Genomic DNA, 27,204 nt, shown 5'->3' on the forward strand with positions numbered 1-27,204 from the left:
TGTGGGATGAAAGACAACTTGCAGGGACTTGAAACTTCCTACTGTAATTTATGGCATCAACAGTTTACTTGGTGAGTGCAGGCCTTTCAAACTAGTCTACCCACATGAACGTACTACCCTGTAACAGAGACAAAAATCTCAAGTTATAAATTACCGAATTTGTCTTTTGACTCTGCAAGAACATTTTTATTTTGAAAACAGCTAGCCCAAATCCTCAAAAAGTGTTTGCATCTTAGATGAGCTGGGAACTGTGCACGGGTGGTTCCTCTCCACTTCAAAGTGGGGGATACAGCCTCCAAGATTTCCCAAAAGAATTTGTCCAAATTTTGACTCATCAGGCCACAGGACAGTTTTCCACTTCGTCTAGAGTCCACCTTAAACAACATTGTATTACGTCTAAGATCACGTTTATACCAAGTGGTAACCTCCGGTCTAAAAATATGAGGCCAATGCGGAAGTGCTAAAAACTGCACTTCATCGAGGATCCGCTTGAGGCTGGCTTACGGAAGTACCGGAAACCACATACACACCAATTCAAAAAAGTTTACAGCTTGGTACAAAAGACGAGTGTAGTCTTGATAGCTCATTTCTCGATCGGTACACACTGTACAGGGGGTGAACTGTTTTTTCTAACACTGCAATTTTGAAGGCATTTAGAGTACGGGAGAACATTTTCCAACTCATCAGCAGTTATGTTGAGTTCAACGTTTCCAATATGGCTGCCCCTGCCGATTGACCTCAAAACAGCGCTTCAGAATCAGATGGTTGATGTCACGGATACTGCGTCCATTATTTATACAGTCTCTGGTTTACACATGTTGATAGATAATGGTTTTTGGAAGGGAATTTTTTGCCCATGCAGTGATTTCCAGTACAGAGTCGTATCTGATTTTAATGAAGTGCCACTTGAAATCACAGCCAACTAGTATGGGTTTCCGTCCTTGTCCCTTACTTAGTGTTTTGATGGTCCTGCCCCAAACCTTTTGAAACATGTTGCTGACATTCATTTTCTATTTGGTTGCACTTAATGTGACTCCATTCCAAAATTTCTAGCAAGCTTTGTGTATTTTTTTTGCACAGTGAGGTCGTATGTGTGGTGAACAGCATGCGTGTATCTGAAACCACTGTGGATGTAAGACACAAAAAAAACCTGTTGTTATTCTGTTCACTTTTTGTTAACTAATTAAAAAGCATAGCTGCCCTTGTGTTTGACAAACATGATAAGTATAAAATGTTCATAACATTGTGTTCTTTGGTAAACAATGTGCACCACAGTGAAAGAAGCTTCCCTGCCTGAACCATTTACTCCTCTTACAGCTGGCTTTGCCAAATGCTCTGCAGAAACTGGCACTCACCCAAAGCTGACCAGTTCAAACAGCTGGTGCCTCCTCCAGCTTACGCTCCATCAGATCACAGTACTTAACTCCTTTCAACAGGGGCTGGAGGCACTGGGGGGTTGTAGTCGCGTTTGTCTTTATTAGAGGACTGTGTTACTAAAACGCTGGCTCTACTGGATGTCTGTGGCACAACAGCTCCTGCAGTTCAGTAAACAACCAGCAGGTGGCCTTCATGCACTGTCCTCAGCTTTATTGCAATTTCTTTTTATAGTTTCACTGAAAATCAATCAGGTTTATAGATTACTGCTGTTGCATGTCTGATGTGTGCTTTAGCTTATGCATTTTAAAGTAGGTGTGAATTGAGTCTAATACCAATTAAGAGAAATTCAGCTCATTGTGGTTTTCAAAGGAAGAAAACATCTGGAAACTTTAAATAAAGAACAAAAAGATACATCTCTTTGTCACAGAGCACACTAACTCCTCTTTTTGTTGAACAGTATAAAGGGACACTTTAGTGCATGCAGTGATATTATCATTTTCACTTTGGTTTTCTTTCTCTGTTTTTGGTTCATGCACAAAGCATGTAGCAGGGGGACTCTCTCTCTCACTGCATTCCCATCATGCTACATGGAACTTGCCACTAAGCCCCCACCTACATCCCTGGGGGGCATGATTGATCAACCCTGCAACCTTGATGACAAATAGTCATTTCTGCAGCTTGTGGCCATTTCTCATACGCTCATGAATTCAATGTTAAAAAGACCACGCGCATGCAACTCTGCAGACACACCACAGAGAAACTGGGTTTACGTAAATTAATGGAGCTCTGTTTCTCATTTTATATGCACCACATTACAGAGTGGAGGAACGTTTATGAACATATAGAGTATCAATGAAGACAACCTTACAATGTCAAATTGAATGAAGGCATGCACTTACCTTGATTGTGAACGATTCATGCTAATGTGACATATACCAAGAATCTTAATTGCAAATGAGCTGATACTGTTCTCAAGAAAGGGATGGCCTCTTCATAGGTGTTTAATTTGTGATAAATACATGACTGTGACCTGTTAATGTATTTTATTACCTTACTTATCCCTTTGTATACTGCCACTCTTTACTTTTCAGTGGCATTTTAGTGGGCATAGCAGAGGAAAAACTTTGGTACCAACTTTAAAACTGACAAGGCAATAAAATATTGTTCCAGAAGTATCTACTCCCAATGTTTTGACCTTCAGCGATCTGCCTCCCTGTTGGGATTTCAGGATAAACAAGCTCCCTTTCTCACCAGCACAGCTATTAAAGAAGATCCACATATACTCAGTACTAATCAGTCAGTCTTTGCAGTTGACCACAACAAGTTATAATAAAACTATCAAGGGTTATGGTCCATTCCCTAAATGAAGACAGACGCATGGCCTTGCAACCCAATTCCCCCCAGCAAAGAGCCTGCTTAAAGATTTATAAGCCATATTTTTGGCTGATGGGCCATTCAAAAGGTCTTTAAAGGTTAAGTGATCTCATGGCGCCATGAGTCAAACTCAAAGTACCATTTGAACATCACAGAATATATTGCACAAAGGGCTATTAATAGCCATTCACACAGCTTCCAGCTTTATATGCACAACAATCCAAAGCTTTGTCAGACCCAGATAAGGATTCAGCTAACGAATACAAGACAGAATGTGATATCTCAAACAAATGTTGAAATAAAAGCTAATATCTGACTGAACTGTCAGATTTTAAAACTCTGACTATGCTGGTCAGTGATTCTAATTGCCCTCGATGCTGTCATCACTCCCTTTGCTTCTGAGCTGTGGCACACCGTTTTAAAACTCTTACAACAGCTTTATAAAGGCTTTAGTCCCGCCAGTAGTGCTGATTGGGTCATGTAGAAATTTGGGACCATGGAAATCATGTTTCTTGAATGTTTTAACCAAAAGCAGTATAGAAAAATCACAAATGAGGTAACATGTATCTCATATATTAATGGATTGCTTGTAGTGAGTGTATCAGGGTTGGGGGGGACCTTATCCTGACACGAAAAAGTACTGGCCGAGACTAGTCTCTGGGTGGTGTCATGATGACTTTTGGTTTGCCATTTAGTGATGTGATTCAAATCTGGAGCCCAAACGTTTAGAAAAGTTACACCTTGATCTTGAGCAAAATCTTCAAACTTGATTTGGTACCTATTAAAATCTTTTAGGCCTGATGTTACCCTAGAATTCTGCTTACAAGAACTGCATCAGCGTTATGGTCCAGTCTTGCGTGCCTTTCCTTGAAAACTCTTCAATCGATGGGTAAGTCTTGTGTTGAAAAGACCCTGATTTGTGTAACCTTAAAAAACACTGTCTTAGTCCAAAGGGCCATTAGTTAGCTGAATGCTTATGATGTTGAACCACATGCTTTTACCCACAGATTGGAAAGTAATAACATGTAAATATCTGAGAGGGGAAGCTAGCAACCAACGTAGGAACAGTGCATCTCAAAGACAAATCTCTGACTGTGCAATAAGGTGCTACGAAAGGCTACAGGTGCATCCAATAATGGAGGCACTAGAGACGTATAATTTTACTGAAAACTCCCTCTAATGCTGCTGAGACTTACTTACAGTATAGGTTAGAATTAAATACCTTCAACATCTTCTCACTGGAATTGTTTTTGCAGCTAGAGGTAACAGGAAAGCAATGGGAGATGGTAAACATTTGGATGCGCTGTTGTAGTTCTGTCACATCCATCTTCGATATCTTGTTTATTTCACCAATGTGAAGTGGGGGAGTTTAAGTATCTTGTGGTCTTGTTCAGCGTCAGCAGTTATGCAGACTTTGTACCACACCGTTGTGGTGAAGAGGGAGATGAGCTGGAAAGGAAAAGCTTTCAATTTACCAGTCGGTCTACGTTCCAACCCTCACCTATGGTCATGAGCTGTGGGTCTTAACCGAAAGAATAACATCTCAGATACAAGCAGCTTGAAATGAGTTTCCTCCAAAGGGTGGCTGGGCTCAGCTTTCGAGATAGGGTCAGGAGCTCAGACATCTGGAGGGAGCTCGGAGTAAAGCCGCTGCTCCTTTAAGTCAAAATGAGTCAGCTGAGGTGGTTCAGGTATCTGATAAGGATGCCTCCCGGACGCCTCCCTTTAGAGGTGTTCCAGGCACATCCAACTGGGAGAAGGCCCCAGAGTAGACCCAGAACTCGTTGGAGGGATTATATCTCCCGCCTGGTCTGGGATCGCCTCAGGATTTCCCAGGAGGAGCTGGAAAGTGTTGCTGGGGAGAGGGGTGTCTGGGTTGATCTGCTTGGACTGTTGCCTCTGCGACCTGACCCCGGATAAGCGGAAGAAAATGGATGGACTTTTTAACATCCAGTAGTGACAAATTATAGGACATTATACCTGGATAGACCCAAAACAAACTGCAAGCTGACAAGGATGCCTTGAATACTGCTAGACAGAGTAGTCATGACAACTCAAAGAGCTGAAAGTGGCCACTGATGATCACTTGTTTGATTTATTTAATGCATCCTCAAATGCACAATCTTTATTTTTAAATCCAGCTTTTAAATCTTAAAAACGATGTTCTTTTAGCACCAGATCTGACGTTGCTGAGCTGCTTGATTTTATGCCTGAAGATAAATGAGCCAAATGTGTCACAGCCCTGTGGGAATCTGAAGGTGGGAAGGTAACATCATGGCCCGATCCAGAAAGTAATGATTCATGACAAAGGGGGATTAACAAGAAACAGGTGGTGTAGGTGGTTGTAAATGACATCTATGTAATTAATTGACCATTTAGGATTATTTAATTAACACGGAGAGACTTTGGAGATTCTCGAAAATGGAGATAGATTTGTGAAAGGGGAAAATATGGTGAAGTGTTCAGTCTTTTAAAATAATTTTTTGTTGGTGCAGATAGTGAAGTGAGCTATTCAGACCAAAACCATTTTTTGAACCAGGCTGTAAACATGTTTTTTTGTTGTTGTTTTTGTTGTTGTTGTAAAGATCAGCTTTGTGTACGTGGTTTCTAGTGCTTCTTCAGCCAGCCTCAAGTGGACATTCAAGGAACTGCAGTTCTGCTCATATCCGCATCAGCTTCACATCTCAAGACTGGAGGATTCTGCTTTGAGGTTACGTGTTAAAATGTTAATTTTTACAGCGGAATTAAACATATTTCTGACTTGGTTAACAAAAACGAAAAACCTTCCTGGGTCTCAGTAGCTCGGGTCTTTACTAAAACCGAATGTTTTGAATTTTTTATCACCCATCTGTTCCAATTGTGTTACGTCTAAGAGTTCTGCATGAATTTGTAATTTTAAGTTTGTAACTGAGTTTATTGACAGGTTGGTGAGTTTTGTTTGCCCGAAGGAGCAAGGACCACTTCAACTCCTCCTCTTGGCCTGGTTTAAGGTTAGTTAGGTTGAGTCAGCATTTCCAATATAGCAACTGTCATCATTGAGCTTCATAACACCTCTTCATAAATTAGTGAGGGAGGCCACTGAGACTCTATCCATATTTAATACAGTCTATGGTCTCCTCCCACTCTGGATATAAATACATGGCTCCTCAGTTTCTGAATGCTCCACTATGTTTCACAATCCAGTTGATAACTGTCTGCCCACCATTGGCGCCAGCCGAGCAGGTACCATACGGTTATTTATCATAGCTCTTTGTTGACATTTGTCAGCTACATCTAAAATTAGATTAGAAGTAGCTGCAACTGAAACCACAACATGCTTAAAAAAGTGATGTGGGCATTTGCAAGTATATGATCAGGAGCAATTCTACGGCTTTGACAATTGAAAAAATACTGTGTTTTTTAAGAAAACACATCACTGCCATATCCTTGTTTTATGAAATGTGAACGGGATGAGTCTCTTTTAACTATTTTTATAGATATGATGAATCACATCTTACTTGATCTCCTTGTGTTATTTTGTCAATGTGTTTTTCTTGTACCATTATACAAATTTGGCACTGCTCATGACTCATCAGCCTACCAGTCTATTTGAGTATGATATACTTTTGACTCAATTAATTGTATTAGAATCTAGACACCACTAGAATGGTTGCTTTGTGCCTGTGTGCTAAAATAAATTGACTTTGCTTTGAATTCATACAATACCTGGAATTTAAAAGAAAGTGAACCATATACAGGAAAATTTTAAAAAAAAAGTCCTTAACGTTGTTAGATTCAACAACAAAAATGTATTAACTTTAGGGCAGGGGTTCCGAAAGTGTGGGATGGGACCCCTGGGGGGTCGCAAGATGTCTTCCAGATTTTTTTTTTTTTTAAGTAATCTAAATTTGCTTATTATACCCATAATTGTAAAATTATAGACAAAATGAGTAATTACATTTGAAATAAAACCCAGCAAATAGGTACATGTCATTAGTTTTCTGCCTTTCTTTTTTGACAGATGACTCCTAAAGTTAGGGTTAGCTAACAGTCAATTAACCAAATGATCAGTGGCAGCAGGTTAATTCATAGGTAAGCTAATTTTGAAGTATGAAGTAAATTAAGTAAGAAGCAACATTTAACCACTCGAGGAACAGTGGGGGTCACAAGTCTTTGGCATCAATATTTTAGGGGTTGCGGGCTGAAAAGTTTCGGGATCTCCTGCTTTAGGGAATGCTTTTATTCGCAAGACAGCGAGTTGATATGACATTTGTTTAATTGTTACAACTCCACCTGTGGTTTATTAATTAGTGCACATAAATGTGATTCTTGTATTAAACAATGTTTGGTGTGTTCGAAGTAAAATACGTTTTGACAGACAATTTGAAATGTGACAATCTGTCTCCCAACAGACTTGCAAGGCAGCAAAGTTTAGAGCTTTGACAGGTTTGTTAGCATTTGTAGTTGAAATATCTTTTGTTTGTTAAAAACAAAAAGCCTTTATCAAACAGCAAAGTGTGATCACCCATTTTCACATCAGACAATTCAACTTGTATTCAAGAGAAGCCTAAGTGTTACAAATACCATTAATGATGCTCTTATTCTATTGAAGCACCTCAATGGAATCCAGCCATCACTCATTTTATTATATACATTTATATTCTGGCATCTGCCCTGTCATACTGTTACATGTTGGAATGTCTTCAGAAAGCAAAGCCTATCGGTGAAAAACAAAAATGAACATTCCTAGCCTCTCCGAAAACAAAGAACAAGTCGTGACACATCCACCACCAGAGAGTTCCCAGTTGGAATCAAGGTAGGAAGTTTTGTGCCTTATTCTTTTCTTTTTTTTATTCTCTCACTTCTCTGCACTTTCATCCCATTGTGGTGGAGGGGTATGGTGTCAGCTCAGCTGCAGGGAGTGGTTTGTTGATTGGCACAGGTGTTATCTGTTGACTGATTGCCCTCTTACCTCTTGCAGGAGCCTGCTGGACCTGACCTGACCTGACCTGACCTGACTCACACAGACAAACAAGACTCTGCTCCCCTCTGAAGAACATTTTGAGTTGTACTTCTGTGAAAAGTGGATTTTGTGAAACCTAAATTGCTAGGCGAGCTTCCAAGAAGAGAAGTGTATTAAAGTTATTTAAATTGTGTGTGAGCAGGTAGGAATTTTGAGCACCTTCAATGGGAGCAGTGTGTATGAACCCTGGAGAACAGTCACACATGTTACACCAAAAAAATTCAATGTCTTCACCTTTGGACTTATGTTTGAATAAATAATTGTATTATTTTGAAGAGCTGCCAGGAGAAAACCTTGACCAATTATCAAATATACATAAAATATATCAAATATAAGAGCTACAACTTTCAGTAGCATTAAAGCTGTAATCAGTGGTCGTATAGAATAATCTAGAACTTCCTCTTAAAAGTTAAAGCACCTTTCACACCGTTTCCACTCTACTTCAATTGCTCTGTTGTATTTTTTTTCACTTGTGTTGTTAATGAAGCTTTTATCATGATGCAGTGTGAACTAGATACCTACTAAACCGAAATACTCAGAAAACATTACATACATAGTGTTAAATGTAGTTTTATAAACAATTATACAATAATAATAATAAATAATAATAATCTTTATTACTATGGCACGTTTCTAAACAAAGTTACAAAGTGCTTCACATAAAAAACACAAAAGTAAAAGAAAAAAAAAATATAATAAAAAATATATATATGAATAATAATAAGAATAATAGCAAATACATAAAAATATATTTTTTTTTAAAGTTATGGCAATCGTTTCCACCCCAACCCTAACACTTGTGGTCACAAAATTGTAGTCATCTTTTAAAGTACATTAGCTTTAAACAGTATGGGAATGTTTTATCACAACATTAAGACAAAGCTAATAAATTAATGTATTTTAAGGGAGTGTTTGCTTGTTATAGTGGCATTTATATTAGTGCGGTATTCCTGACATTGAGTGCAGTCACAAGATGTGTCCTTACAATAGACAGTATTTGAATACAATTCTAAATATCATAGCATTTGACTCAGTATCTTAGTAAATAGTTTGGAACAAGCTCTAAAAATATCCATGTACTAACTGATCCTGATTAGAGCTGGCTCATGTTTAAATGTCATGCTGTGTAAGACCTGTTTTGTTTGATGAACTTGACATATCCCTGAAGAATGATAGATTGACCATGTAATGAGAAAATTGTAACATATGTTTAATCTGAATCATATAAACTTATTCATCATGATTGTGCCTGAAGGAATCCTATAACCTGCTCTAATGACATTTCTCTTGTGGAGCTGTCACATTTCAGTTTGCCTCTTAAACAGCAACACATCCCATTTTGCTGAGGAGCTGTAAAAGCAAGATACCACATAATTATCACCCTACTGCATGATCCCACTGTAGCCCAGTTAAGTCAGGAGAGTAGATTATTGTAGTCTTTATTTTTGTTTGCACTGTTCCTTTATTCCCATTTATTTCTGTTCCTTATGCGTTGTGCGCTTCATCCGTCAGGGGGCGCATCCCCAGATCCCACTTCAAAAATATCCCCTGAAACTCACATTCTTGGAGTGTGGAGCCACTTCAACAAAGTGTGGAGACGCCGTGTAAACCCTCACCTTTGCGCGAGATAATCAGCACGTGTGAGCCCGAGTAACTCTCTGGGTCAACACCTAAGGAGAAGCCTGTATGCTTTCTTCACACATTTGTGAGGCTTGGGGTCGGGATTTCGGACCGCTTAACATCTCACTCCAAACGGGAAACGAGGAGAGGGAGACGCGGAGAGAGGACATGGAGCGGAAGGAAGGCAGAAATCACTGAAAAGCTGAGCTGTGTACACGCGTAAGGATATTTTGGGCGTGCGTCGGAGGGCCAACCAAAGTAACGTTAACCGGATAACTGTAAACACTGATTTTTTTCCTCCCTTGGACACGTTTCCGCTGCCGGAGCGCGTTGTTTAGACTGTGTTGTTATGGAACGAGGGTGATCCTGTGCGCTGGAGGAAGCCTGCTCTGTGTTTTATCTCTTTTTCCTTGTTTTTGCTCTGGAAATTACGGAAAGTTAATGTTTTTCACGTTGAACTAAAGAGGAAACGTTGAATGCAAATGCGGTAGGTGACTCCGGGCTTTGGTTCATCAACTAAACTGACTTAAACGCTGCTTTTTTCCTCCACATTGTGCAGTTGGCTGAAATGTGAGACACTAGTGAAGTCGACACATGACAAACCGCTGCACACAGCTGGTACAATAGCAACTATTGTAACCTTTCATTGACACCTTTTGGATTGGATATGCTTAGAAAACTTTTTAAGAATGAAGAGAAGAAAATTCTCGTAGAACGTCGCTGTTTTCTGGTCACATCGCTGCCGTCTGCTGGGCTGGATTTATTTAAACCGTGTTGTTATTTTAGTCCCTTTCAAGCCTTCATCATTTCCATGTTGTGGAGACAGCAGAGCTGACATGCGCCCGGGATGGGAATATAGTGCGGTGACCTACTGCCACTGAATTACATTGGTGAAATTGCCTGATTATTGCGCGGATAGTGAATGATTAAGACATCAGGTAGGGAACCGCGCGTAGTGCTTGTTCGTGCGCCGTTAACCTCCGCTGTGAAACCCGGTGTGAGCCAGCTCGAGGACTCGGTTACTTTGTGAGGAGAGTCTCCGGTGTCGATATGGAGGAGTGGAGACAATGCGGGCGGTGGTTGATAGACTGTAAGGTCTTGCCCCCGAACCACCGGGTCGTATGGCCCTCGGCGGCCGTCTTCGACTTGGCACAGGCCCTGAGAGACGGGGTCCTCCTGTGCCAGATGTTGCACAACCTCTCGCCAGGATCAGTGGACCTGAAGGAGATCAACTTCAGACCCCAGATGTCACAGGTGAGCCGGCTTTGGTGTAAACTTCAAACCAGCAGATGATAAGTCTCTGACACACATCCAGGCTATGTCTTGTGACTGTGCACACACTCTGATATTTACACCTCTGACATTACCAGGGCAGCCCCACATGTTCCATGCTTTGCTTTGATTGTTTAGAAAGCTGAATGGCATTTTTCAGCATCTCTTGGATTTCCCCCTGTTGGTCTGCAGATTTTTTTTTTTTTTTTACCTCACAGCTTCCTGCCATAACAAGCCCACACCTTGGCCTCAGCCTGGTGCAGAGGCACTATCTCTCTATCTGTGATGCCACAGCAGTGGAACAGATGTTCATGGTGCAGAGAATAGATGAATGCAGGGTCAAGCAGGTTGGCACAAGTTAAGGAACAAGAGTTCCCACTGTGAGGCTTCAACCGTTCATGTCTTCACAGCTTTTTGTTGTTCTTTTGGTTTGTTGCTCTATTCTGTAAAACCAATGACATATTGTTGGATTTTCACCTAAGAGGATAATGAAATGTGTCAGTGAAATTAATTTGTAGTTGCTCTGCCATGACAGCTACAGTGTCAACACATTTGCTTTGGATTAAAGGGTGTTAATTGAGTATTATCCAGTCAGTCTAACTCTGAGTGGAAGGGATCAAAGTTAATCATCTGCTTTGAAAAAAAATAGTGGAAATAAGACACTGACAGATCCTATGTTGAGTAATTTGGAACTGTTTTCTCTCACTTGTGTTGACCTCTCCATGAGAAGCAGGCGGGTGTGGCTGCTCATTGTCACATGTGAACAGACGAAACATGTAAATTTGTCACATTCATTGGTTTCAGAAACTTTGTGTTGCTCTTCATGTAATACTCACTATCTGAGCGAGTAGAGGTTTGAATTGAAGCTCAGTGATTTGTGTGATGATTTTTAAAACAGATTACGCGTATGGCACCTGCTTTGCAGAATTTTGTAGCTGGACTGAAAATAGACTTTTTAAGTTGATTTATTCACATATTTTGTCGTTCAAATGTTATCTTATATCGGATATTGTAAATTAATAATGTTATTTAAGAACATGAAGGATGGTTTTCAAAGGTCAGCCAATTTTAATATGGTCCAGAGACACTTCTAGCAGTGCTTAGCTGGACAAACTATATGATGACCCCATTTCTTGAACAACACTGGGGAAATAAGTAAAGGAAAAAATGTCCTGGCTCATATTAAAAACATGTAAGCCATATTGATTTACCTGTGATTGACCACTATAGCTGATATTATCATATTAAACTGAATTAAACTTCCTGCATGATGATTTCTATTGCCTTCAGCAACGCCCAGTGTCTGTGCAGCTGTGTAACTCTTTCCAGTAGCATCTGTTTTGTGGAGTTTGCAATGCTGCTAGCTTCTGGCAGTTGAGCTTTGCCATATGGGGACTTTGATAATTGTGAGGTATGGACCTGCTACCCATGACCAATTTGCCCAGAGTTGTGTCACCCACCTCCATTGCGGAGGAGATGAGTGACACGTCAAGGAGTCTTTTCAATCAAACAGCACTCTACAAGGTTTATTTATTTTATAATATACTGCTGTTTGCTTTAAATGCATGAAGATGAACATATGAAGGAGAAAAGCTGTTAAAAATGCCTCTTGTATGCTTTTTCTGTGTCGCTATGTTTTCATCATGCTTTACCCAGCAAAAGTGGCTACTTGCAATACACAATGAATGTGGCCAATTTTCAATGATGGTGGTGGCTGCAGTGGTGGTCATGACAGCGCATGTCTGTGACAAAGCTTTAGCTGGATTTTAGCACCACTTTCTGTATGGAATAACGTTACACAATAAAAGCCCTCTCTCTGGAATTTATACTGGTAGGGTAGACCAGAGTGGATGCAGCCAACTTTTAGGTGGAAAAGAAAGGTACCTAAAGTGCATCTCATACAGCATTTATGATATTTGTTTCTAAATTCTACCAGCATCACACACCACTAAAGAGTTGGATTAGAAAGACGATCTGGAGTTTACTTTAGGTCCAGGAGAAACTAAAAATACATTTAACAGTCATGGTACATAGTTACATTCATATGAAACATAAGTCAACATAGAGTGACAATTAGAGGTTTGTGCACTCCAATTATATAAAGCTCACACACCGCTTCAGCTTATTCATGTTTCCAAAGCCAAAACCAGGAAGTGTTGGGTGCCACAGGAAGCTTACATGACCACAGTGGTGAAGTAAAAGTGCACTGTGGCACAGACTTCTATTGACTTGTGCTCACATTGAAGTCTGGTCTTAAGTACCACTGAGCCTTTATTGCTGTATCGTGATTGCCACTTTGTATGGATCCAGGCTGTCCAAACGTGTGATGTGTCCGGTTGTTCTCACTTTCAGGCCCACAGAGGCCAATACAGCTATCACACCAGAGCAATTGCCCTCAGACAGCACATTTGTCTGATGTTGTTGGCACACCTCCCATGACCTGTTTCTGTCACAATAATGTGTGAATGTGTGTGCATGTTGCGTCTGTGTGTCTGCCTGGCTTTCAGTCTGTGTGGTTGGTCACCTCTTTCTTGTACATATTCCTCAAATATTTCTGGATGTTTAAAATTTTTAGGAATCCAGTAGTCAGACAAGGGATGAAAACTTAACCAACAACAATTCCAATAACAGATCAGACAAGCAGCAGGACACAGATTGGGAACAGGGCTTATTGATTTTATTGGGATGGCATTCAGTTGAACATGAGATATGTATCCATCATTTGAAAGCACAAAGTCTCACGATGCCATCATGTTTGTGTGTCTTTAAATCTCTGCCCCCTCTGTAAATATCATGATGACCAGTTCTGACTTTTTGATATTGAACTTAAGAGGGTTAACCTTTCCTGGAAGACCAGGATTAAGGTTGTTCTTTGAAAGGCTTCAGTAAGTAGACTTTGATGTTTACCTCTCAGTTCCTGACCTGTGCACAGAAATAATGGCGTTGGGGATTAAAAGTTACTCTTCTAAGCCATTTGTTATGCATGAATAATGCATTCCAGTCTGCAGAGAGAGTCTCACTCACCTATGCCGGTTGGACTTTCACGTGCAGCGGAGCCAACGTGATAATTACTGCCTATTTTATTGACAATGAGTGGGAGATGCATTCCTGGTAAGTAGCGTAATGCATGAGACTTGCACTGGTGCTCATACGGTAGAAGTTCTACTGAGGGGTAAGGAGGTGTGGAAGCTGATGATGCAGTCATACAGGTGAACATTAAAACAACTTTATGTTTTCAAGTTTTAGTGTAGAATGGGAACAGTTTTACATACACAGGCTGGTTATGTTTGTTGTGGCACTAAAATATCTATTTTTTATTGTGTCCTTTTGAAGACATGTGTATCATGTCACATATTTTACAGTCTTTCTCTAGTTCTGTAAATTTACAGACTAAAACATCTACATTGTATCATACGTGCAGACCAGGGGCATTTTGTATTATTCATATAATCAGATGGCGATTAATGGTTGTAGAACTTTCTTGCAAGATACATAGATTATCGCAGTATTGCTTCATCTTGTTAATAATATATGTCATATTGTATTGTATCATATGGTATCATGTCACCTCTACCATAAACCAAGAACATTTTTCAAATACCCTTAGCTTACTTACTCTGAAGTGTGAGAACTTCACTCCTTTCCTACTCTTTTTGGAGAAAGATAAATCAGACATATTCTGCTTTAGATTTCTGTTTTCTCCATTGTACCAAATACATAAGTAAACTTAAGAAAGGACATATATTGTGCTTGAAGTAAATGCCAGTTGCAGCTCTATCCTCCCCTCTTTCTCTCTTTTTGCCTAGTAACCACCAGAAGCCCTGACTTATCAGCTCCAGAAGCCACTGACTTCCATGATTACAGGGCTAGAGAGAGCGCTGGATGGCATGCTTTGATCCGCCCACTAATCCCATGCTCCCAGTCCCACTGTGTGGATCTGCAGTGAGGGTGGAAGTGGTGTCCTCGTTGACAAATTGGGTTAAACAAAATCCTGGCAGCAGCACAGTAGTATGTGATTTATGATAAGGAAAAGGTCAGAGCGCGTGTGCTTTAACACTGAGAACACACAGTCCACAGCTTAGCCAAATGAAGAGGAGGTGAAGCCCAGCAATTACATTATTTGCTCAGGACAAAATTTCTCTTTACCCTCATGATTGCTCTTGCACGGTGATTGATAGTTTCCCAAATTGAGTTGTGTCTTACTTTTAAACGCTCATGGTATCCTTGAATGTGTTTCACACTGGTGGTAGCTGTGTGATCCGCATCACAATTTATTTTGGGGGTAAATAACTAGATTCAGTTTAAAGAAATCCACTTCCTCTTTTTCTTGTGACCCGTTAATTCCATTCATCTGCAGCTGTTAACAGCCTATGATCACAATGATGTTTTAACTGTTGGCATTGATCTGACTCTGTGCTCTAGTGCATTTTCATTGTGTTTTAGTACATTCTGTCTGTGGAGCACGAAGGGAAGTTATTGGAGCAAAGCTGAGGTCAGGCTGCATTGCTACTGTGGGGCTTTTTTAGATGAAAGTGTCCGTAAAATTCCACACAGGCAGACACTGAATCAGTGATTGTAAGACCACATGTTGACTACACCCAGAAACCAAAAATTTTCAAAGAGTGTTTCTGCTATGACTGTTTAAAATGTAAGGTTTCAATTTGATTCTTTTTGAACAGCATACTTCATTCAAATGTAAGCTGAGGGGCTTTATATGAAGATCCAACAATAGTGCATCATGAGCCAACACTCGGCAGCAGCTGAAAGAAAACCTCCTTTGAACAGGCAGAAACATGGAACAAAAACATGTTTGATGGTGGGTGTTACTGAGTGTTATTGAGACTATAAATTATTTAGATTATTTTGCTGTAACAGTAGCAGATTAAGAAGGACCTGGTCTAAAAATGATGTTCCCAAAAGGTATTTGTTTTTTACCAATATCTGTTGGAACTCACCCAGTTCACAGCTTTCAACCAATCGGCAAATCATTTTGCATTCACTAACTGCAGTTGGCAATATTTATATATAGAGTAACTAAGCCACATGCATAGGCTGTTGTACTGGCCTTTGTAGACAAAAGAGGAAAAAACAAAAGAAAAACAAATTACAAACAATTAAAAGTAACTAAAACTGAATGGTAGTTATATTGATATTTGCAATCTTTCATTATTTATTTACTGTTTTTTGATTGTTATATAACAATAGTTTGTTTTCATGAAAGAAGGTTAGGCTGTGAAATACTAATAGTTGCTTCTCACTGAGTTGGTGATTGTAAAGTTGCGAAATAGGCTTTTGGGGATTTTTTTTAATGTAACAGAAGGTTAAATAAGAGATTATTTGTACAAGTGTACAATTGACCGATTGAGGATAGTATGATGAAGTGCTGGATTGGTGAACAATGCTAAAATGAAGATAAAATTGGGTCCCCCGGCCTCAATGGGGGAATCAATAACAACACGACTAAAAGAAGTAACAGCAATTCATTAACAACAGATTCAAACATTAGCCTGGTTGTTGTTTCCAGTGTTGGAATCAGTGCAGGCTCTGATTTTCTCCATCGTTGCATCTATTGTTGTTTGTATTCCCTTGTTGCATCTGTATTATTGACTGTATATTAAATGGACTCCCCGCCTCCGTCTCCTCCCATTGGGAGATTTCAAATCGAAATACTGCCTCAAGCGGCACTGACATGGTGCTGGTGGGGCCACGGCATGTGCAGAAGTGATCTCTTGCCAGAGGAGCTGGAGAACCGATATCACACCCTGCCCGCTAACCAAAACTCACACATTTAACATTGTGAGAGAATGTCAAACATCCCTTGTGTTGGTATGGCCCACAGCAGAAGAGATTATTGTGTTGGTTTGAAGCAGACGCTCATGGCTATGAAGAGTTTAATGACTCTTGTATTAATGTTCATAACATTTCCTCTCCCTGTTCCTCCTCTACTTTGACAATCCAGTAGAGAAAGCAGCAGGAGTCCACATTCATCTACAGAGCTGTCAGTCAATCATTGTTTTAACATCGAATAACTACTTAAAAATGAACATGTCCTAAAAATGAACACTTGCACATAAATCATCATGATAAGAGCTAACTGCTTTTAAGACAGCATATTGGAGAAACATGTATTAGACACATATTTAGATTTTCTAGTCTGGTCCATGTTCCATCTGTTATTATGGAGGAGGCTTTTAGACCTATACTGCAGCCATTCATCAGGAGGAGCTCTAAAAGTTTTGGCTTCACTTGAGACAGCTGTAGCTCTGTTCATGGTATGATACAGTCTTATACCTAGATGGGTTTTGTCTGCTGAGTTAATTCAGTGATGAGTTGATCAACAGGACATTTTCTACAATCTTGAGAATCAACACTAAATGTGGGCCCCGTATTTACAAAAGTTTGAATCATTGTTATCTCAGTCATAAGCAAAGCTGGTCTACTGGAATTTCTGCTTGCCATGCAGGTGTGAATGTGTTTGGTAATAACGGCATAAAATGAGGAAGGTCAAAGTAGATTCAGCCGAGTCGCACAGGATATATAACAGCTTAAATGTGCATTCAAGTAGATTAAATAGGAAATGACCATTCATGCGTCCAGTTCCAGTTCACAGTACGGAAGTTACACAGTTTGTTGTGAACCTGATGAAGAATACCACAAAGTAGAGGACATAACTGGAAATGTGTCAAACATTAAAATTATCTGAATCTGTATTTTTTAGGATACGTTGTATAAAACAAATACTATTACATGGAGTGTAGGGATGAGACTTGGATCCTTTTTCCTCAGCTTTTTTTCATCATAACCTAAGTTTTTAAAACCTGCACTCATAACTTCAAAGTAAAAAGTCTGGTTTTGAATAATCATGCCTCAGTGATCATGGCCCCGAACAAGGCGAGTGTGAAGCCTGGGAGGAAATAACAGGTGTGTCATTGACTTGTAAAATCAGTATTCTATTTGTGAGAAGACTTTTTGTGCTCTGATAGATCTGCCTTATCGGAAGCATGATGAGGCAAAGTACCTCTTGCAAAGAAGCTGTGGAGCTGACCTTCATTTAGGTGTTAAAAATAAATCACTGAATGTATTTTTAAAGAGAAGCAAGGCCTCCCTCTCTACCTCAAGGTCATAAATGGATGCTTAATGAGCAGATGGAGATGCTCTGCAGCTAAAAGTGAACATATCAAAAATCCAGTGCCCGGGGCTGCGTCTGAAAGACAAGACTGAGCTGTGCTCTCTGAAGCCTTTTGTGTGTTCTGCAGTTTTTATTTTTTTCATTGGGCCGTTCTCACTCTTTTTTTTTCTGCTCCTGAGGTGGTTGTGAATACCTTTGGGATGACTCAGGCGGAAATGTATGTGTGTATGAGCTGCCGTGCTTCTGTTTCTTTGTGTATGTGAGTGCGTGCCCTCGCCTGTGATGTGTGTGTCTGTAAGTGTGTGCAGGAGAGATGTTACAGTACCTGTGGTTGGACTGAATTGCTGTTAGCAGAGCCCTGAGCTCTCCTGGATCTTCTCAGTGCTGCACAGGGCTCCAGATCTCACACAGAGCGTGTCGCTACCACTCAGTAACTCGAGTTATTCCGCTTGGTCTAGCTCCCACCAGAAATATTTACCTTTACTAGAAAAGACAACAAGCTAATTTGAGTTCTATTCAATTAATTTATCTATCCCCTCTCTACTTGTTTTTGTCACAGCTAGTCACAGAGAAATGTCAGAGAATCTGGCTCAACAAAACAGTCAATATCGTCTCCATTGACATGCCAGAAAAATTATTGAAGTATAGGGACCAATGATATCCGCCATGTAGTAAACACTTACAGAATCACAGAATCTGACTGGAAATGAAACAGCTTTAAGATGTGGAATATCATGGGATGTGATTTATTTAAAGAAATCAGAGTTTTAATTATAGCTGTTTTGCAGTTGAGTTAAGGACTACTACCACATCACAGCCCAAGCCTTCCCAAGCATTTAGGCTTTCAGTGCGAGTCTTAATACTGCAAGGTCTATTGATGAAAACCTAACCCAAGACTCATCCAGGGCTTCCCCTTGATCCTCACTGATCAACCCCTGAAAGCCTCGTCTTAAGAGAACTCTGCAGGGTGGGAAATAAGATCAGAAAAGGACATGGTAAATACTCACCCACAATTCTGGAATCCATGTTTGTGAGCAGTGCAGGAAGGGGGTGTAGTGACTACTGTAGACAAACACCCACCCTTGCCTCCCTCAGGGGTAATTTAATCTCTGCGTTTGGTCTACTGTTGACCCTGTGACCTCGGCACCCGCCGGATGCAGGTAATACTCCTAATGGAGCTCGTTAGGGACACGTCCTGGGCTGCACAGCTGGGACGGTGCCGCTGGGAGCTAATGGGATTGACAAGGAGGGAATTGGTCCAGGACAGGAGTTTTCTAACCTTGTGTGTGTGTGAGCTAACCCATCTCTTAAGGTCACACAACTCTTTCTGGATGTAACATTTTAGGTATTCATGCGGCCTGTGTGGTGACATTTCCCTTTTAGCTGGCAAATAAACAATGTGTCATTTCTTGAGGGAAGAGAGGAAACCTTTGTCTAAAGCTCTCACTGTCACTGGAATGCAGTGCCTGTGTCACACCAACTCAGGGGCAATCACTCGTACAACTTTAACTTTTTCTGGGTATTGCTGACAAGTTGTGATATTTAAGTCTACAAGTCTAATTTCTTCGTCTTGTTTTGATTCCTGCTCATTAAGTGAATTGCCACGCTCATTAGAAATTAGAAAGCATGATGGTAGACGTCAGGTCTTCTGCAGCTTTTTTTTCTTCCTTCCTTTTTTCTTTCCGATATCTTCATTTGGGTTAAAGCTGATACCAGTACCCTTTGACACAGCACCATGGAAAACACTGGTGGGAAAAAAACATTGACCAAAAGTAGTATCCGTGACGTCACCCATCTGTTTCTGAAGCCCTGTTTTGAAGCCAATCGTCAGCGGCAACCATATTGCTGCTGTCGAGCGATTGTGACGTAAAGAGGCGGGCTTTGAGCCTCCTAGCCAACAGCTACAGTGTTCCCGCCTGTCAATCATGTCAGCTGTGCCTCTCATTGGAAGACTTGTAATCTAAATATCTTCAAAATTGCCACGTTGGAAAAAAATCAGCACCCTGTTCAGTGTGTGCCGATCAAGAAATGAGCTATCCAGACTACACTCGTCGTTTGTACCAGGCTGTAAACATGTTTATTTCTGCTGGAGAGATCATCTTTTTTGAATTGGTGTATGTGGTTTCCAGTACTTCTGGAGCCAGCTTCAAGCAGGTCCACAATGAACTGCAGTTTTTAGCACTTCCGCATTGGACTCATATTTTTAGACTGGAGGTTGCCGCTTAGAAAAAACAGATAGCTGACATTTTGACATTTTGCTAGCTTAAATCAACACAACGATCCCAACTAGCACCAAATAATGTATCTAGAAGCAATATTTTTAAAGTTAGTTATGTTATGTCATGGTTGCATTGACTGACATTATTGCTCATTGCCAAGTATAAAGCAGTCAACATTGATACTTGTATCATAACTGGAAAAATGCTAGAAGATCTTTAAAATCAAAACAATGTTACATGTTTCAAACTCATGCTTGGATCAACTCATAATTCTGCACTTTATGCAGTCGTTCTTACAGTTCAATGCCCCCTCAAGATATTCAGTCAGACAACTTAATTGGAGATCTTTTACTAACCTCTGTGGTTCTGGCCATTCCCAATAACACATTTGTTGAGAAAACAATAGAATCTAATCAAAAGAAATGATAGCCACAGCTATAAAAAAAAAAAGTACCCGCTTTGTGTAAAGAAATAATGAAACACTTTAGTCCCAGGAGAGAATAGCATTGATCAGTGATCTCTTCAACATAGAGGTAAGGTTGCGTTGCCGAACACAGAGCAGTATTCCCAGAGCTGGGAGGAATTCAGTGTCCTGTTCAAGGTCACTTTGTTCAAGCGGATGCCTTGCAGCAGGAAGGAGCATGAACTTTGTCAAGTTGAAGGTCAACGCTTGTATCCTCTTTGTCCAAAAATAAAGATTCCAAGAGAAACAGAAATAAGACGGGCTAAAAGAACATCAGTGAAGGTTTCAGATGTTTCCGCCCGAGTGCCTCCCTGAAGCAGTAACAGTTTCTTGTGAGTACAATAGGAGTTTATCACCAAAGAAAGCTTAACAGTGGGTATATGGGAATTACAGCCTTCCATGTTTCCCAGCTTCCATCTTTTCCTTAAGTCTTGTCTTGTTCCCTTTCACTGAAGATTCAAGAAAGATTAAAAAAGATGCAAGGAGGAAGGATTTGAGGAAACTTTTTCTTCTTCCCCCCCTATCTTTGAAATGAGTCATCCTTTCCTGTGAATCTGTAACTGAAGTGTTTCCTGATTCTGGAGATAACACCACAGCTCAGCCAGGCAGCTGTCAGTCAGAGCTTGTGGTTGTGAGTGTTTAAAGGCTTGATCACACTTTAGTGGTGCTTGTTTTGGAGTGATGTTTTTTATACATTCAGCATATGAAGAGTTGGCTAAAAAACGGCACACTAAGAACTTTAATGGAATATGACCAGATTAGCTTTATCTTTTATACCTGCTTCATGAGAAAAACTCTACTTTTATCCCCAGTTCTCACTCTATAACGGGAGTCTCTTATTGATATCCAGGTGTGAACATTTGGATCTCCTTTGTCAAGAAGAGCGTGATGAAGCTCAAAGAGTGCATCATGAAATTTGAAGAACTGACACCATTATTGCTTAGCATTTCTGGGTACACTAGAAACAGGAACAACCTCAAATTTGACCTGTCTGAAAAGACTCTGAGAAGCTTCCTGATGTGCAGGGGGAAATAAATGTTGTGTGCACTCTGAAGATTGACGGGTTATGGATTGGACTAAAGACCAGAGTCCAAATAAATTAGATCAGACAGATTTTTACTTCCTTGTTCCTGGGGATTTAACTGTGTTTCAAAGTACATTAGAATATACAAGGAAATGACAACAGTTCCTGATAGGAAATTGATTACTCTGTAAACATCATATTTTATCACTGATTCATTTTTATTTAGTCAGGGACTTTGTGCTGTTGATTCAAACTCAAGTTGGTGTTAATATCTCAACCTCACCACAGGTGCTGCTTTATTATTGTTGTTGATTCATTGATTAAAAGAATAGATCCACATGGGCATTAGGTTTTGATCATCCTGACAATTAACTGAAATCAAAATCTAACTTGAGATGGATATTCAGAATGCCTGGTCTACATGTTTGAATACTGCTCCCTAACTATAAAGAATGGTGGCTTTAGCAGAACAAGCCTCTGCAGTTGCATCCGTAAGGACTAACTCCAGTGTGTGTTTTCATGCTCTGCTTATTGCTCTCAAGGTCCCGTGGTGCTTACATGCATACCTTACATCGTTGTTTATTTGTTCATTCTTGTTTCTTTTATTCATACATCTTTAGTTTCCTCTCCACTGTCCTTCTGGCTAATGTAGTCCTGTTTATAGTAATGCATATAATATCAAATGTGAGACAGAAATAGGATTAAATAGTATTGTTTCAAATTTGGATTAATGACAAATCCATAATGATTTTACTGGCACAATCAAATATATCTACTGGCATAACTCGCAGTGCTTAAATAATACCAAAAACCAACCTGACTATGTTATTTGTGTTCCCTATTTCAATAACTAATACAAATCATGACTTCTTATTTCAACTGCTACACAGTGCATGATATGTCGTTATTGATTCCAAATGTAGTATGATGTGAGCAGCGGGATTTCAGAGGAGAATGTTGGCCTCTAAATAATGCAGTCAGTGAGTTTTCAGCTTTTATACACATTCATTATTGGATATCTTCACAACCTGTATAGTCTCTCATGAAAGAAACATACAGCTGTAAAGGCTTGAGGTGTTGTGCGAAAGGAATAATGCGTATCACAGATGTAAATAGGAAAACAGTTAAGTACTCCTTGTATAATGCAGCAGTTGAACGGAGCAGATAGAAGCTGAGGTCGATGTTCATTAAGTGCAAATAAATGTTCACACGTGTGCTTTTACATGTCGATACGCCTGCTGCATGTGCAGTGAGATGAATGTACAGGAAGTGAATTTGTAATTCAAACAAGGCTCTTTTTAAAAAAAAAATGTCTTGTGTGGGTTAGCTCTTACGATAAGCAGCAAACCACAGCTACCACAAGTTATAGTAATGATGCAGATATGAGACAAAATGCAAACACTGTGATTCCCCTCAGATAGAATCTAACACTTCAAAATTTGCTAATCTAGATTGAAGCTGAAACAATTTGTCAATAACTCTAAATCTGTTTTACAACCGACCTTTGATTTGTACTTACTGAACTCTTTCCCCTCAAACCACAACAGTCCAAATGGTCTAAATCCAAGTGCAAGCAGTGAACACTCAGCTGCATGGCTCTGCGTCTGAATTTGGGTCATGAGGACTTTGCTGTGACAATTCGGCTGAAAAAGTTGCTGCAGAACAAACTAGTGTTGCGTATTTTCATTACTGTGGAAGTGTGCATGTATTAATCTCACAACTGGATTTTATTCATAGGAGAAATAACAATAACTAATAAATATTAAGCACCTCAGTTGATATGGGTGCACAAAGTTTTATGTCATCATATTACCTTATTGATGTTTAAGCATGAGACTATGATGTCCTGTGATCCAACAGGACTTGAGGGAATAAATAATTTGTAGTCCTGTTTTCAGAACATGGAACTGTTTTGTGATACATTTTTAGCCGTATCACTTAAATATTTAAAATAGTTGGCAAGCTTGCTTTACTCAGGGGACTAATTGGACAAAAAAACAGGTAATGGCAGCACTTCCCAAAACAGAGTTAACGGACTGGAGTGGAGACTGAGTCAGCCTTTTTTTCCCATTCTGATACCTGGATACTTTGTTTGGTTTGTTAGGAGGTCAGAGGACAAAATCCAAAATGTCACTGGAGTAAAAGTGTGCACCTCAGTTTAGTTGTTCTGTTTATTTCTGTCTTTTAAGCTTTGGCTACAACACCATGTGCACTTCCTTCAAACTCAATGTATTCTTACCTCCTAGCTTCTTTTTTGATTAAGTTGTGAAGTGTCGTTCTACCTGCTTATGTTGAAAAAGTGAGCTGCATCAGAGCTGCACGATATAAGGAAAAAGGGATGTTTCAATATCTTTTATTTCAGCAATACGTACTGTAGGGTTTGCTCAGCAGCAACTGATTTTCTTTTGTTCATTTAAATTCCCTCTAACCAACTAGTCTCTGGTTTACCAAAATCCTCCCTGCAGGTTAACGTCCACACACTTATGCTGTATCCAATTTAACCAGCTTACATACAACTGCATCTTCATTTTCTGTGCCACACACTGCTGCACTACCAGATGTCATCTGTCATCTGTGCATGTTTACATCCAGGTAGTAGAGCATAACAACATTGTGGCAGGAGCCATTAACTGAAGCTACAGCCTTTGGCTAATTGTGATACAGTGTACACACAACATTTGACCAGCGTTTCAGATCTAAACAATAGTAATTTTAATATTTGTATAAATGACTAATAGTTCTGGTGGTATTGACTATGAGGGGTGACAACATTGTGTCGTTAAGCTAACTAAATGCTCACATGCCTGATGTATTGCAATATGAAAAACAGATGTTTAACAAATAAGGGATTATTATGTACATATTAAGCATGCATGACATGAGAAAAATGTCTCACAACAATTGTATAGAAAAAACCTAAATTAAGAAAAAGTTTGAAATTATGATCTCTGTGATTTTGTGCAAAACAACTTCAGTATCCACCATACAAGTCAATTATTCATTTATTAATGGTATAGTTTACCAAACCAGCCTGGAGAGGGAAGAACTTAATTTGGAATCGGGAAAGTTGGAAAGACAATTTCACTTCTGTTACTGGCAAGGGATGACTTGAATTATTTATCATCAATAAGGCAAACCAGCTGTGGCAGCAGAACCATTAGAAGCCAATGACAGAACATTTTAAGCTCAAGCTGAACGAAACAAAGTGTCCCTGCCTGATGAAGAGAGTTTTAAACCACACTGCAGTCCTTCATATTATGATGTCTCATCATCCCCTCTATTTCACTTGATTTGACAGTGTCTGGAGCATGACTCAGCCAGTCTGCTTAAAAATACGGACTCACGCAGTTTATCATGTGTATTTAAATAACACTCCCCACCTTAAAGCCTGCGGAACATTCATCTGCCTCTTCCTCCTCTTTCTTCCCTGCACTCCTCAGGGACGATGTCAGGCTGAAATGCGAGCACCGTGTTTATGCGGGGAACTCCGGGTTGACCTAATCTTTCAGACTGAGAGGGAGAATTAAAGTGATGTCATGTAAAGGCAGCTTACAGCAGGAGTAGTAAAGAGCGTTGTGATGGCTAGAGGATCTTTTATAACTGACCATATACCCTCAATTTCTGCATGTATGAAAAACACTCACCGGAGACACATTTCGTTTATCCTATCACAATTATCTCACCTAACAGACCACAGGGGAAACATAACGCTTTGAGGGAGCCGATCCACTACGACAACATGCTGCCAGTTTTTGCCATTCCACTAGAGATGGACAAAGAGATCATGGAGCCTTATGGACGCTGTCTGATTTCTAAAGAGGCTCCATCTGCATGGTGGTTGTTGGGGGTGATTAGATTGGGCGTGCGGTGGAATGGCGCCCTGAATCTTTGGAGAGCCAGCTCGGCTCTGCTGGGTGCCATCACTCCAGAGAGAAATAAAAAAAAATGAAAGAAGAGGCCTCCGTTGCATCTCTGTAGTGGTGAGCCAGATGGCTGAATCTCTCCCCTGCAGTTCTCAAACCAGACCACAGAAGTTTTTTGTTTTTAATTGATTTGGACTGTTTGGTCATTAATCAGTGGTCAGTATTCCTCTCCATGCCGTGACTGGCATATGTCTCCATCCACGCTTGTGAGAAATGACACTCGGCCTGTTACATGATGAGTTGTGATGAGAGCAGTGCTTTTGCCAGGAGTCTAATTCAAACTGTTGTTGTGGTGGTTGACTGATTGTGGCTGTTTCCTGTGGTAGACAACAGATTAGGATCTGGATTGTGCTCCAGGGAGGAGAACAGCAGTTCCTCCAAACCCTTCAAAATCCCCCTACACACTCACCCTTATGTATTAGCAGCTGTTTTCTGCAGGAAAGATAAACAGCATTGCACGTTCTCTATCTTCTCACTCAATGATACAGATAATATGCATCCCGGTGTTGCACTGCTTAGTGCAGTTAAGTATAGGAGGAGTGCTTGTAAGTCGCACCAGCCATGGATTTTTGAGGCCTTTGCCACAAAATTGCCACACAGAGAGAACATATCCCATTACTGACGTGTATTGATCACATCACATAATTGGCTGTGGAATAGGAAGGGCACAAAGGTAGGGTTACAGCGTGAGGCTCAGTCCCATAAAAGGCAAGTACTTATTGATCTTCTCCACGGCTCAGTCTCTTGTTAATCATGCAAACAAAGTGGAACAGTGTGTTGTGGGTTAGAGAGGGCGGAAGAGATCATTTCCTCCTGCTCCACCTTTAGCCAAGACTGCTCTGCTTTGAGATTTGTAATTTAAAACTCTTCTGTACGAAATTGCAATAATGCTTGATACAAAAATTTTAACATACATTTTAGCCGGAACCAACTGTTGGGATATGTATTTTGCTGTTATGCATGTTTTTATGCAGTTTGTCACAGACACACACGCAAACAAATTTACACCAAAAATAATCTGAGGTTAGCTGTAGCTAGCAAGATCTTCAGTGTTTCTTACATATAGACAACACCTAGGCGTGATCAATGAACCAGACGATTAGCTACCCTAGCTCTGTACCCCTGAGTTTTTGGCTGACACATGAGAGAGAGGTCCTTCAGTACATTCCTCAAGTTAGTGCATTGATTTAGGTGCAATGTCCTAAGCTAAATACAAACCATCTCTTAATGCTGCATATATTTAAGTAAAGCTGGTGCTGCTGCTGCTGAAATTCTGCACTGTTTTAATTTTGGATTGTTGCAAAATGCTACGCCATGACCAGCCTCATCCACATGTGGATCAGTTAAAGCTGCTGTTGGTAGTCACAGAGTAAACATCTTTTCAGAGAGAGGGACTTCGAATGTCAACACTATCCCTCCCAACAGATTTCCTCTTAGACCCCCAACACATAAGCATGTGCAGTCATGATAGTGCCGTACTCATAACCAATCGGAGAACGTAGTAGGGGCCGCCCCTTAACCAATCAGGACAGAGGACTGGAGATTAGCTATGATTGGTCCGTCATAATGGGAGCGAGGGGAATAATAACATTGCTTGATACAAAGGCATTGGAAAACGCAGAAATTTCACAATAGTCTCAAATTACTTCACTTACCGATGAGTACCGATGAGCATTATGACCTTTTCTCCAAACCCAGCTGAAAAAAACCAACATTTTTTACACCATTCCTACCAACAGCAGCTTTAACCTTAAAATGTGAAATAGAGTTTAACATTCAAAACACGAGATGTGTGATTTAA

The 27,204-nt window shown here is 40.1% G+C and overlaps 1 protein-coding gene and 1 long non-coding RNA gene across 6 annotated transcripts in view; both read left to right on the forward strand.

Moving 5' to 3' along the window:
• The first annotated feature begins 7,452 nt into the window (after positions 1-7,452).
• LOC117830658 lies at positions 7,453-8,028 on the forward strand. The gene is made up of 2 exons (XR_004634815.1): positions 7,453-7,546; positions 7,712-8,028. It is a non-coding gene; the product is annotated as an uncharacterized LOC117830658 (long non-coding RNA).
• Positions 8,029-9,261: 1,233 nt separating this feature from the next.
• The window catches only part of vav2 (vav 2 guanine nucleotide exchange factor), a 256,669-nt gene continuing 238,726 nt past the window's right edge, over positions 9,262-27,204 (forward strand). For 3 of the 5 annotated variants that reach the window (XM_034709776.1, XM_034709778.1, XM_034709777.1), the window contains exon 1: positions 9,262-10,627. In XM_034709776.1, coding sequence (XP_034565667.1) covers positions 10,424-10,627 — 204 coding nt within the window. In that variant the 5' untranslated portion in view covers positions 9,262-10,423. The remainder of the gene's footprint in view (positions 10,628-27,204) is intronic. The other 2 variants (XM_034709779.1, XM_034709780.1) reach the window with 1 other exon arrangement.

Source organism: Notolabrus celidotus, chromosome 19 (assembly GCF_009762535.1).
Source record: "Notolabrus celidotus isolate fNotCel1 chromosome 19, fNotCel1.pri, whole genome shotgun sequence".
In the NCBI taxonomy this organism is placed as follows: Eukaryota; Metazoa; Chordata; class Actinopteri; order Labriformes; family Labridae; genus Notolabrus; species Notolabrus celidotus.